The 12,811-nt window shown below is 46.0% G+C and overlaps 1 protein-coding gene across 13 annotated transcripts in view; it reads right to left on the bottom strand.

The window, feature by feature from the left end:
* MAD1L1 (mitotic arrest deficient 1 like 1) overlaps window positions 1-12,811 on the bottom strand; it is a 322,269-nt gene that overhangs the window by 71,675 nt on the left and 237,783 nt on the right. Inside the window, exon 18 of one of the 13 annotated variants that reach the window (XM_031606692.2) lies at window positions 4,550-12,500. The exons of 11 other annotated variants lie outside the window; for them this stretch is intronic. In XM_031606692.2, the coding sequence (XP_031462552.1) occupies window positions 12,441-12,500 (60 nt within the window). In that variant the 3' untranslated portion in view covers window positions 4,550-12,440. Of the gene's footprint in view, window positions 1-4,549; window positions 12,501-12,811 lie in introns of those variants that run through there. One more of the 13 variants, XM_090151566.1, reaches the window with a different exon arrangement.

The raw sequence follows: 12,811 nt of genomic DNA, 5'->3' as shown, positions 1-12,811 counted from the left end.
CGGAGCACCCATTGAACGAAATCCTCATTTCTGCAGATTAATGTAACGATGCCAAGAATCATCCTCTTATTGCAGAACTCAGGGTGAGCACAAACACCATGGAAACATCCCGTGATTGCACACACATGAGCCTGAGTCTTGGCAATAATCCCAGAGGCTGCGTGAATGGCAGCCCACCTAACCCCAAGGAGAGCTCCTGCTGATGCAGCCATGCCCATACTGAGTGATGGAGCAGGGTCAGCACTGGGAGGTTGTGTTGTGTGATGCAAAGTGGTACAAACCCACGGTTGTAGGTGCTCCTCCTCTGATCCATGCACAGAGGAGGGGAGGGGGAATGGGAACGCCCTACAGCCTCTGGATTTATTTTGGTTGGTTGGAATGAAGACCACCTGCACTGCCTCAGATCCGGGGAAATCTGTGCAAGCCTCCATTATTTATAAGAGCTGTCCAGAGGCAAACTGCCTGGAATCCATTAACGGGAGAAGCTTCAGCTCCTTCAGGCAGTTGCCTGGCATAGGTCTTTTCCACTGCCACAAAGCAAAGGGATAAAAAAAAAATCACTTTCATTTCTAATTAATCTTCTGCTACATAATACTTTTAATTAGAAAAAAAAAAACTGTACGCTTTGTGAGAGAGGCAGGAAGGAGCCCAGAGCAGAGCATTAAGCTCTGGCACAATGGCTGTGGTTCAGACCCTGTCCTCTCCCATCCTGCGGCCTCACGGACAGCAGAACAGCTTGCACCAACCCCACAGATCAGGGATGGGGTGGCTGTGTGCACAGCATTGCCATTTGCCCTGGAAAGGGGAAAGAAAACCCACACAATGGGAGGCAGTGCTGGTGGGAGGGGGATTCAAAAGATACTTGAGACAGAAATACAGTGGATTCTGTTGGACGGAACATGACGAAACGAGCAGAAAGGCCAAGGGAGGAGGACATCCAACACATACATTATCTCTTCAAAACAACAATCAAAAAAAAAGTTGATTCCCCAAACCCCAATTTCCTAGCCCTTCTTTCTCCTTCTAATGTCTCTCTTCCCTGCATTCATTATTAATGCCACTGAGGGTACAGATTTGCACTTCGGTTTCTGAAAAATTAATTCAATGATTAAAATTTCAGTCCCTGAGTGATGGAAGCAGCTCTGGCAAGCTGGAGATGCCCCTGTGCAGTCGGAGGGCCGTTGGTATGCTGCCTGCTTCCTCCCTGCACAACGGGGCTCCCTGCAGACCAAGCTCGAAGGGGAACGATCTGGTAGAGAAATGCATTTTTAAGTGAATCCAGTTCTGCTTTTCATGGAGAAGCCACTTCAGTTTAATCCCCCATCAACGCTTGATACAATGCAGAGAACAAACCCCAGGTTCTTCATGGGCTGAAGGACTCGTGGCTTTTTACACTATGCCCTGGGTGAGGGAAAATCCCAGAATGAATGCAAACATTAATAAACGCTCGCTGAGCAGCAAGCTGACTGCAGGCCGAGAGCCGTGCAGAGTGGCTAACGAAATTTTCTATGGCACCAAGCTTTCAAATGAAAGAATAGCAGAGGACAGCACTCGGAGAAAGGCAGCTTCTCACCTCAGTGTTTGGTTTAATCAGCTGCTCCCATGCCTACCAGAGAACCTGCAAGCTGGCACAGAATTGCGCCCATACATCACACTGACCCCTGCAGGAGCCGCTTCTCCCAGACACAGAACAGCCAAGACCCCATAGTGCCCATCTATTATGGGCCAGCAAGGTCCCCTGCCTGGGCTGCACATCCCCTTCCCAGCAGCTCTGCAGCAGAGCAGCCAAACGCCTGTGGAATCCGCTACCCTCAGCTCTTGGCACTGCTGTTTTTGTTTATTTTAAAACAAACGTGAGAGAGAAGAGAGCAGCGCAGGGAGCTGAGGAGCTCAGAACACTTTTCTACATTTAGATAAGAGGAGGAGGAGGAAGAGCTGAATATAAACTTGCAGAAACCGATTTTGTTCCTAAGATGCTAAAAAAAAAAAAAAAAAGAGCAAAAATAGAACAAACAGCAAAAAAAAAAAAAAACCAAACAAGACTGCCTCTTCCATGGCACTTCGCAAGTGTTAAACCTGAGTAAAAATCCAACTGAGACTCAAAGCAGAACAGAGCAAACCCATCCATCTCTGGGCAGTACATCTCAACGGCAGCGGGGAGGGAACAGTGGGAGCCCCAGTGGGATGTTCTCCATGCTAGCCAGTACTGTGCTGCCTTTGTAGGGATGAAAAGGGACCAGGAGGAGATAGTAGCACTATGCAGAACTCTGCTGAAATCCTCTGGAGGCAGGAAAATAGCAAAGGTCTGAAACAGAGCTGGCTTCCTTTGAAGCAATGGTACAAATGGAGCCTGCACTGTGCTGCACTGGGGTTGTGAAAACGATGGGAACACCCAGTGCTTGCTCACAGGCCTGCATTCAGGCACCCAAAACTTTTTATTAAAGCACCATTTCTAAAAACTCTCCTAAATCACGAATTCGAAGAAATTTGGAGCTCAGTGCTGCCAGGGATGCAAAGCAACACACAAACTTATTTCCACGTTCACTGAAACTTTGCAGGGCTAACGTGCACAATGTTGGCTGCTTGGAAAACTCACTGCTTTTCTTCCTCAAAAAGTGCTTTGTGGAGGCTTCAGAATAACTGAGCTTTTATGTGTTGTTCAACTACTGAATCTATTCTAAGCTGACAGCCCTTAGCACCATTATTCTCTACAGGACAGACAGAGCATCACTACAAGCAATATCATCTCCTTCACACACTTTCCGATGCCAGCCTTCCCCCCCAGCCAAGTTACTTCATCCTACCCTTATCCAGCCCAGGTGCTACTCCTTGAGCCTGGTGCTGGGGGCTATTCAATCTCCCCTTCCAAAAGGCTCTCAGCAGGAGACCTGCCACACCAACTGAGAGCTGATGTGCTGGGGTGCACAGGTCTGATGCTCTGTGCAAAGGGAGGAGGAAATGGAAATGCTGGGACAAGCATTTTGGCATAGCTTCTTGGCTGGGCTAAGGGTTTATTCCTGGGATGCTGCCTTCCTGCAGACTAAGGAAAATTAAATTTAGCACTTTGCAAATAAATAGGTTAGGGCTGAAAGGACACTATTTAGGAACTTAGTGCTCACAGCAGACTCAGAGATTATAGATCCATCACTGCCTATTACCTTGCTAGTTACTGCTTTCACTTTGTCTATCTTCCCCACTTACAGACCAGTCCTTTCATCAGGTTTTTTTTCCTGTTCCAACTTGAAACTGTCATCACTCTAATGGAATTGTATGAAGAGAAACAACTTCAGGCTGCAGTGTGACTCCGCCAAAAAAGCCAAGGACATCTCCTGCACTTTCCCAAGACAAGGCAGTGAGATCTTGCCTCCCAGAGAAAGGCACAGCGAGGCACAGCTGCTTATACACATCTGGAACCCCTGGGCACAAGTGCAACAGCCAGCTGGGCCCTTCCTCTCTACACAAGGACCAGCAAGCCACCAGCAGACTGCTCATCACTGCTGCAGCTCCATCACAGCTCCACCGCACCCAGTGTGAGAACCAGCCATTGCACCACTGACACAACGATAACCAACACCTCGTGCTGCCAGCATCTCTTCTATCTGCCTCATACAAAAATCATCTACAGACAGTCCCTCATCAGACAGATACATCCTGAAATGCAAAGTGACAGCCATCGCATAAAATGCTCTCCAGAGCCTTCCATTAAGACAGACAAACCCTTCAGTTTAAGGCTGAAATTTATGCCAGCTCCCCAGAACATGGTTTGGATAGATCCACTGTTATCAGCCACCCGCTTTTGCTGAAACTGAATACAGATTAGGAGGAAATTAAAATTTGCATGCTTTGGTTTGATATATTTCTTCCAAGATACAGGCAGACAGGCTTGTCTTCTTCCAGGTACCAGAGATGCCATCAAAAGGCAATCCTGGGAGCTACCAAAGCTGGAGGTCATCCTCAGCTCTTAGATTCCCCCACGGAGGAAGAAGCCATGTGATTGTGCTGCAAATCCTCCTAAGACAGACCTGACCTAAAATACCTGTATTTCTTCCTCAAAAGATATTCCCATGCAACAGCACATGTTAAATCCAAAGCCCTAAGATAGTACTCAGTTACCCAATCTCAGGGCTAATAGCCACATGGGCTACGATGAACATTTTCTGGGCATGGATTTAGGATGACGACGTACTTGTTTGTCTGAAACAAACATGAGAACAGATGAACTTTTTCACCATTTCCACACACATAAATAAGGGCAGTTGGCACATTACTAAATGCTGGCACTAATCTGTGTCTGTGTGAAGTATTAAGCATACAGTAGGTGAGCTGTGAAGATCGTTGCTCTGTAACACAGCTGAGGACTCCATCAGAATCACAGCAGCTTGTTGCTGGAACAACCAAAATCCCCAAAAGGATTTTCAGTTTACTTCTGCATTCTGTCATTGCTCCACAGATAACACACCATGGCAAGGACACCAGGATTAATAGATCATACTGCAACACCAATAGGACATGCTATGATCTGGAGAGCCTGCTTCAGATCTTGTGCTTGAGACTACAGGATGCCCTGAAGTGCATCAAATCCGAAGAAACGCTACGACTGAATGCTTGCTGTGCCTCCAGCCCTCTCCAGCAGCAACTGTTCCAAATACAGGTGGGAGGCCTTGCAGCAAAGCAGAAGACACCCTCACAGAAGTGATTTCTGCTTTCCTAAAAGTGGTTTCTCAAAAGGAAAACGTAGCAGACCTCTGCTTAGTTAAAGGTTTCAGGGAACATACAAATACAAGAGACAGGGATCCCGCAGGAGCAAGCTCTGAAATGTGGGTTCTCAAACTGGCAAGATGGTTGGAGAGAAAGTGTTACTGAATGGCTTACACTAACTGCATGGTTGAAAGCAGTAAATGAGCATTTAGACTCCAAGGCACAGAAGCAATGCAAGGACTGCAGAGAAACACAGAGCTGAAAGGTGCAGCGTTACCCCAATGGTGGCCCTTTGGCTACCAAAGGGGATCTGTGACCATGACACCCCATTCTCTGCTCCCCAGCACTTTCCCACTAGATTACTGCCCACTTACATGCCAGGCCTTGGGAGAAACAGCCAACAGTTGCACAACTCAAATGAAATTTAGGATGAAGCCTTTTATCTTTAACATCCTAAGCGTGAGGGCACAGCACAATCATTTAAATATACATATGAACCCATAGCCTTTATGAGCTCCAATCCAGCCTTCAGCTACAGATAACAGATGTCCCAAGACCGCAACACCCATGGGAATCTTTTGCTGTTCATCATACAAGCAGGTTTTTATGCAGACAAACACTCTCTTCCCTCTCTTAACTATACTTTCTCCAGATTTGAAAGTCTTTTGCCCTGGTCAGGCATGGACTGAAGTTGTAACTTCCAAAGCAAGAGGACACCCAGGGCAGGCAGGTGCTCTGCTGGGTGCTGCCAGCTGTATCCCCCACTGAGCTGCCAGCTTTTCTTACAAGTCTCACAAACCTATCCCTGGAAAACAAGGCTCAAGTAGACTGCAGAGCAGCCAGAGAAGATGGCAGAGATGTCGGGTACCTGGAAACTCAGACTTTCTACCCCACAAAAGGCAGCAAACCTCCAGCAATTTCTGATCCTTTTCATTTGCAGCTTTGAACATCATCATATGCAAGCAAACAACAGGGTTATGGTTTGCTGACACGGCTCTGCGTGTTCTGCAAATCCACAACAGAGCAGTCAGGGAAAGCAACAAGCACCATCAAAAGCAGCTTTGCAGAACACCCATTTCATGTGTCGGCAGCGAGGCCTTTGTATTCCCCAGCCTCCCGGGCTTGAAGGCAGCGCCTTTTCCTTCAAGAGTGCTGATCACACAGCCTCTAAGAAGAACATCTTTTGAAACTACCGGAGAGTCAAAAAAATTAATTAATAAAATAACTCAACTGGAGAGATTTCTGCCTGGATGAGGAGGCAGGTGCCCATAGGTTGGCTGTTCTGTTCCTCTCCAGGCTGCGATGTGCCCAATGGACATCTTGCTGTTCATGGCTAACAGAAGACTGCTGCAGTGGCTTTCAACCCCCATGTTCACATGCAGCCTTCTCCCTGCAGAACAGGTTAAATTGCTTCTCACAGCCATGTGGAAGCTGATGGACAGCAATGCCCTGAGCCCAGGTAACAAAGGAAAGCAGAACGCTGAGCAACCACAAGCAAAGCCACGTGGCTGTTCAGTGGTAGAAATGGGAATAAGAATCCAGGAGGGTTTTGCTAAGCCCCCCCTTTTATCCACTGTTTAACACTGCCTTTATCTAACAACACAAACACAGCACTGCCAACTCACATGGCCTGTGTAAGCTGTTCAAACACAGCAGCAGGAGGATGCAGCATCCTCCTCTCCTGAGACCTCCTGCAGGGCCCCAGGCACAACAACAGGAGCAGCTCCTTTTCAGGCTAACTACATCACCCAGACACTGGGAACAAGGATGGGAAGTGGAAACAGAGATGGTTGTTATACCATGTGGGTCAGCCAGGGTCTGCCCTGCTTCCTGCTGACAGAAGGGCTGTCTCGGGCACAAGGATGGTGCTGTCAGGGCACAGACAGCAGCTGCCTGGACAGGGGCACACAGCTTTGCATGACCTGCCCCATGCACTCATCCTGCCCCACTGCCTCCTGCTGGCTGTGCTGCTACCCCAGCCCAGATGCTGAGGTTTAATCCAGTTCTCACCACTGACCTGTGCTCCTCGCTGTGTGTGCGACTTGCCCTAGAAAGCATGGGCTGCCTCTCCTGTTTCATTAAGTAAGATGTTCTTTAATGAAGAAAAATGAGATGGGAAAGAGGTGAACCACAAGCTTTAAAAAAAAAAAAAAAACAGCACAACAAAACACCAGCACTCTGGTAGTTTGGTTATTTCATATTGCAGAAGTTCTGGAGACAAACTGGGGGCCTTCAGCAGGGCTGGCCAGCCGCTGCCATGAGCTGGCACCAAGATGAGACCATCAGCAGAACTACCAGCAGACTGATGGACTCTCAGGAAGCACCTGTGAGCAACTTTATATTTTCAGGCAGGAAGCCTTACTTTTTGAAGGGGTTGTGCATTTGCCTCACAACGTAACATATCGGCCATTTCAAGAGGAGAAAAGCCAAGCGTTTCATTTACCTACTGCTCCCACCAAGGCCACAAATCTGTGAGCCTTCTGAGCGGCTCACATGTATCAGCCTCCTGCTAGTTGGGACTGACTTAGCCACTGGAATAATGCTCCAGCATCATCAGCATTAATTACCTGCATGGTTGGATCCACCCCAGCAGGCAGACACGGCAGAGAAGGGGAGCGAGTGGAGCCAGCATGCAGAGCAGCTCCTGTGCCAGATGGGCAGGTAATAGGGGGTGAATTCCCCAGCTCAAAGCTGCTCTCTGGTTCCCACTAGCACAGTGTGTTACCCTGAGTACAGTCTGGTGACATTGGCAGAAGCATTCTCCCCATTGCACTGATGGGAAACAGAAGAAGAACATTAACTTTTCTCAGCTAGATCAAGGTTTCAGCACAGCCTCCAGAAGTCTCAAAGCAACATCTTTGCACTCAGAAATTCTGCATTAGAAAGATGACTTTGTCAGATCTTCCCCAGTTCCACTACCCTTGAGGTGACTGGTTTCATTAAAAGGATAAAAAAAAAATACTCTGCCCTAAAAGGTAGGCAGTTGTTTAGGGAAGCACACACACAAGAGAAACCATGTCAAGAGGGGAAAAAAAGCATGAAAAAGAGCAGAATGAAATGAAGACAGAAACAAGAATTGAAGCCAGGTCCTAACATGAAATAGGTCGCTAAAACATCTGGACGAGAACGAAATGTAGGAAGTTTAAACGCAGGATCTGATCCTGAAACGCTACAGATTGCAGGACAGCTCTGCTTTTAGAGCTGCTGATTAGAGCTGAACCTGCAGGAATCCCTGCAAGGTATCACCATCACACAGGCACGGCCAGCATCTCCGGCAACCACATGGGCAAACAGGAAATGAAATATAAAAATAAAATAACTTGCAATTAACAAGAATGAGGGGTTAGCAGAGGCCTGCAATCTCTAATCAACCTCTCGCTGCCTGGCCTGCTCCACCAATGAGCCCCATTGTTATTTCTGATTGTGTGCAGGAGTGCGAGACAGTTGCTGGAAGAAAAGCACTCTATCGAAATTGTGATTTCTTTCTCCTCTCAAGACTCATCAGAGCTGAGGAGGAAGAGAGGATATCTGAGTAGATAGAGATGCAAAAAGAAACAAACAGCTAGAACATGCTTCTCAAAGATACTCTGCTGGGCTCAAGGAGGAATTAATGGCAACCGCAGGGATGCCATGCATGAAGACCAGACCCAGAGCTCCCAGCAGTGCTGTCAGCCTCTGCTCCAAACAGGATCACTCAGGCAAGTCAAGACAATCCCTACAGTGACCTTGCTGCTAATTTTGAGATGTACATTGTTAGTGGGGCACTGTGGCAAACCTGATGCTAAGGCTGCACCAACATCTCAGCAGCCTCAGGGCACAGGGCATCCTCTGCATGCTTAACCACCTCAGTTTTGCCTCCTTTCAGCCAGCACTTTGTCAGCACTGTTTTGTACTTCGAAAATAGCCTCCAGGTTCTCATTCTATCCATCCTTATTTCTGTCCTTAAGGACAGACAATTAAACCATCCCTTTTTGTTCACGGAATTGCCCTCCCACATTTTGTCATGATTTACCTATCTACCTACCTCAGGTTTCTATTCAGCCCCAGTTGTTCTTAATGATAAGAACTGCTATAAGGCCATCTCACCCACCATCCTGCCTCCAAATAGCCATCAAGACTGATGTTCAGGAAAAGGAGTGTGGAAATGAAGCAAAGACAAACAAGCCTGAGGGAGTCTGTCACTACATACCAACTCCCACCTGCCAGCAATCAGTGGCTGAAGTACTCCCAGACCTTCAAAGCTGCATTGGGACCACCCTTCTATATATCCTCATGAATTGCACCATTACTGCCTTATGTCTTTCACATTCCATGCTAATTGCTCACACACAGCTTGTATCTGTCCTTCCACATACCCCTCTTCCATCAGAGAATCCCCAAACCAGCACAGCCTTTATCCCCTTTGCTCACTAAGTTCTGCCTCTTTAATACACTGTGAACCACATCAAAAACAACATTCACTTTTCAGATTGCCTTGAAGAACTCCTTAAGCAGGTGTGCATCAAAGACTGTGTGCGCAGTGGCTGTTAATTTAACAGTCTGCTAAAAAGCTGTTCATTTTATTACCATATTATCAATCCAACTGGACACCAATAAAGGTTTTATTTGGCAGAAGTGACAATCCACAGGCTGGCAACATTCTCATGCTCTGTCATGATGCTTCCGTTTTTATTTGCTGTCTGATGTCTTGGGCATTCTCTTTCAAGGCATGAAGCCTACCATCTTGGGGATGCTCTTCAATGAGCTACCGCTGGTGTTTGTGTTTCCATTTGATAATACTGGCAGAAAATAACAGCATGGGCAAGAGCTGGAAACAGACAAATCTGTTCTGTGGAAGACTAGGCTTTAAGGATACAGAAAATACAACAAACCATAAGCTGCTGAGCTGCCTAAATGCAGCTTTTTGGCCAGGACTACTAATAAGCTCAGACACGCACCACTGTGATACTGAAAATAATCTGATTTACTTCCTCACCAAACAATTTAGGCTCAGATATACCTGAACCAGGGAGAAACCTGGGCACTTTCTGGGAGCACAGAGTAACTTGAAAGATTTTGAACCTGCCAGATCTCAGAGCTGTCATACCAGATCAATTGCCTTTTCAGTCCAGGATCCTATCAACAGAAGTGACCAGCTCCACATTCATGCAACAAAGGTGGAAACAGTTTACCTGAAGTGCAGTGAATTATCAAGCAAGTGAAACATAAAGCAGATTTCTCTCTGATGACTCTTCTTGCTCTCTCCTCTTCATTCAAGCCTTCACTCCCCAGTACTGCCAGAGGATGAAGCTGAATGTTGTCAGACGCAGCAGTGGCAGAACTACACGTACAGACAGCCCCAAAAATAACCAGGAAGAAATTTTCTTCCTAACGTCCACACAGGAAGAGGCTGGTTTGACTTCTCCAACCCTACTTAAGGTAAATGTAAATATTTAATGCAAACTTAGGCATTACTATTTGTCCATAAAGATACATCGCCATAACGGAAAACCTACAGAGCTCTTGCTTCCAGCAGTACCTTGAAGCAACAGGGTCTATAAATTCAAGACTTCCACTCCTAGTTTTAAATTGACATTAAATGCTTGGGTCCAGACTGTGTTCTCTGGGCACACAAAAAGAAAAGGCCTATGATTTATTTTCTCTGTGCTGTTTGTTCATTTGTACAAGTGTCTCCAAATCATCTCCTCTTCAAATTTGACCAGTCTTTCTGTTTACCAAAAGACTTTCTTTGTGTGAATCAATTGTCATTGCTTTTCTAAAGACCTCACTTCCTTACTCTCATTCAGGATGTACCCAGAGGCAATGGTAAACAGCCTGATACAGACACTGCCAAAAAATGACATCCTGATTTGCCACTGCTTAATTCCAAGCTGGTAAAAACAATTTTTATGTTCCCTAGCAATGCTTGTTTGTTTTAATAAGACATCTCCAATAGATTGCTACCAAGTGAGCAATGCAGTTCTTGGATCTCTCATGGGTGGCCTGGCCTAGACTCACAAACCAAGCAATATGTGGAATGCCAGGTCTGTATTACGGCCCAACACGTCTAATGTATCAACAGCACTAACTGAAGATGAAGCTGTCAAGTGACCCAATAACTATAACACATTGCTTCCCATAAAAATAATCAGAAACTAAACTGCTGGTGAGGATTCTGTATGCCACTTTTCACAGCATTTAATTAAAAGAATGAAAAAGAGCAAACAAGTGAGAGTGAGCTGTGAAATCTGAGATGTGCCTTGCTGCCTACGCACTCTCACACAGAGGGTCTGAAAAATCACTGGAACATCCTTCAAGTTGATGAGCTCATCTGCTGTATCCATAGGGATTGCCAATAAATATTGATACGCTTTCATTGGAATTCAGTGCTCATTTAGGATGCAGTCATTTGTATTCTCCGCGTGGCACAGTGATTAACCCTTTCAATGAAGCTGTGATTCCATTTAAAACAAATTGGCTGGATGCACACCTTCTACTACAGCAACAGCACACCTTGTTGCTTGGGAAAACCAAGCACATCTTTCATCTTCATTTAGCTTTGAAGGGGTTACGTTATAGTAGCTCCCATTACATCCTCACTGAAATTAAACGCCACCAGCAGCACTACTGAAAGATGTTCTGAAGTTTACAGAGAAATGATGGAAGCTTGTAAAGTGCTGGGGGACTTCTCCAGTTTAATTGTATAGACTTAGTTCCATAAATTGCTCAAATGGAATAAATACAAATAGCTTTCTCTGCTTTTTGACCTCTTTGGGTTAATGAATGCACACTAACACCCACAGTAAGCTTAGCAATTCTGCTGCATAATCACACAATATCCCCAGAAACCCAGTCAGAATGCAAGACTCAGTACACACATGAACACTACCTGCCTGGATTCTGGTGAGGAATTCAGAAATACTGCTGCTTTCCCTGGCAATCCTTACCTCTGTCCTCTGAATGGACTTGGGAATCAAGTCAAGTGAACAATAGAAAGCAAAAACGGCATTTAAAGAGAGGAATCTGTACTTGATCATTCCTGTACATAAGTTATTTCTCTCGCAGCAACACAAAGAAGAATTTGATCCTACTGGAGACGTACTACTGAGAAATGAGTTCTTGTTCCAGTGGGCTATATTTCCTTATCTTCTCAACTCTCTTTAACAGCACCATCTCTCCTAAATCACAGAAAAAAGCTGCTGGATGCTCTGTCCTGCCATGCCAACAGACACCTCCAGAGATCTGCAGAAGTTTCATTCACTAGACACGTAACAAAGCATGCATAAACACAGGCCTGGGGAGGCCTTAGAGCTACCAGCACAGCATCACCTCAGCTAGCTCTTCTCAAGATTCAAGGACAGTACCTGAAAGCCAAGGGAGTTCTCCTCCTCCACAGACCGTGAGTTTGCCTGCTGCCATCTGTTTCAGTCCTGATAAGACTAAGCAATATAACCACTTTAGTGATATTTTCCTACTTTTACTAACGATCCAAGGTGCTGTCTTATATTTATCCTCGCTGGGTTCACTCGGTGGTTTGTTTGTTTCGTTTCTGAGGCTCTGAAGCTGCAGAGCAGGAAAATATTTGTCCTGTTATGTCAAGAAACAATCCTGCAGCAATCCACAGCAGTAGGTCTGCAGAAAGTGAACTTCTCCAGTTCCTGCTTGTGCACTCCACTTCTGCAACAAATGCTTCCAAAATCCTCATCCTCCTTCTAACCATACACTGGAGGGGAGTCAGTGGCAGGCAGGAATGGTCTTAAGTGCTAATTGTGTTTGCTGCTGAGAAGTAAGAAGTTCTCCCACTGACCTGTTGATATGCAAACCTAAGCAATAAAGATGCGACTTAACCACTCAATGACTCCAACATCACACCTCAGCTCTCTAATGTATTCAGCCCAACCCAAACTCAGGCCCTCTGGCTGAACCAGTACAGTATCAGACACAAAAGACACTGCTCTCGCAATTCATCTGAGCTGCTTGTATAAACGGCACTTCAGACACACAGGATGAGTTGCTCCTTGAAAGGGACACCAACTTACATAAAGACAAGATGATGACATGCAGACAAGCTAGAGGGTAGCTAAGACAGTAAGGACATATAGTGAAGTCAGGATGAAATCTAGAGGGTTGCATA

The sequence above is a fragment of the Phasianus colchicus genome, chromosome 16 (genome assembly GCF_987193195.1).
Source record: "Phasianus colchicus chromosome 16, bPhaCol1.hap1.1, whole genome shotgun sequence".
NCBI lineage: Eukaryota > Metazoa > Chordata > Aves > Galliformes > Phasianidae > Phasianus > Phasianus colchicus.
The sequence above is the reverse complement of the archived record's forward strand: the minus strand, read 5'-3'. Positions and strand labels throughout refer to the sequence as shown.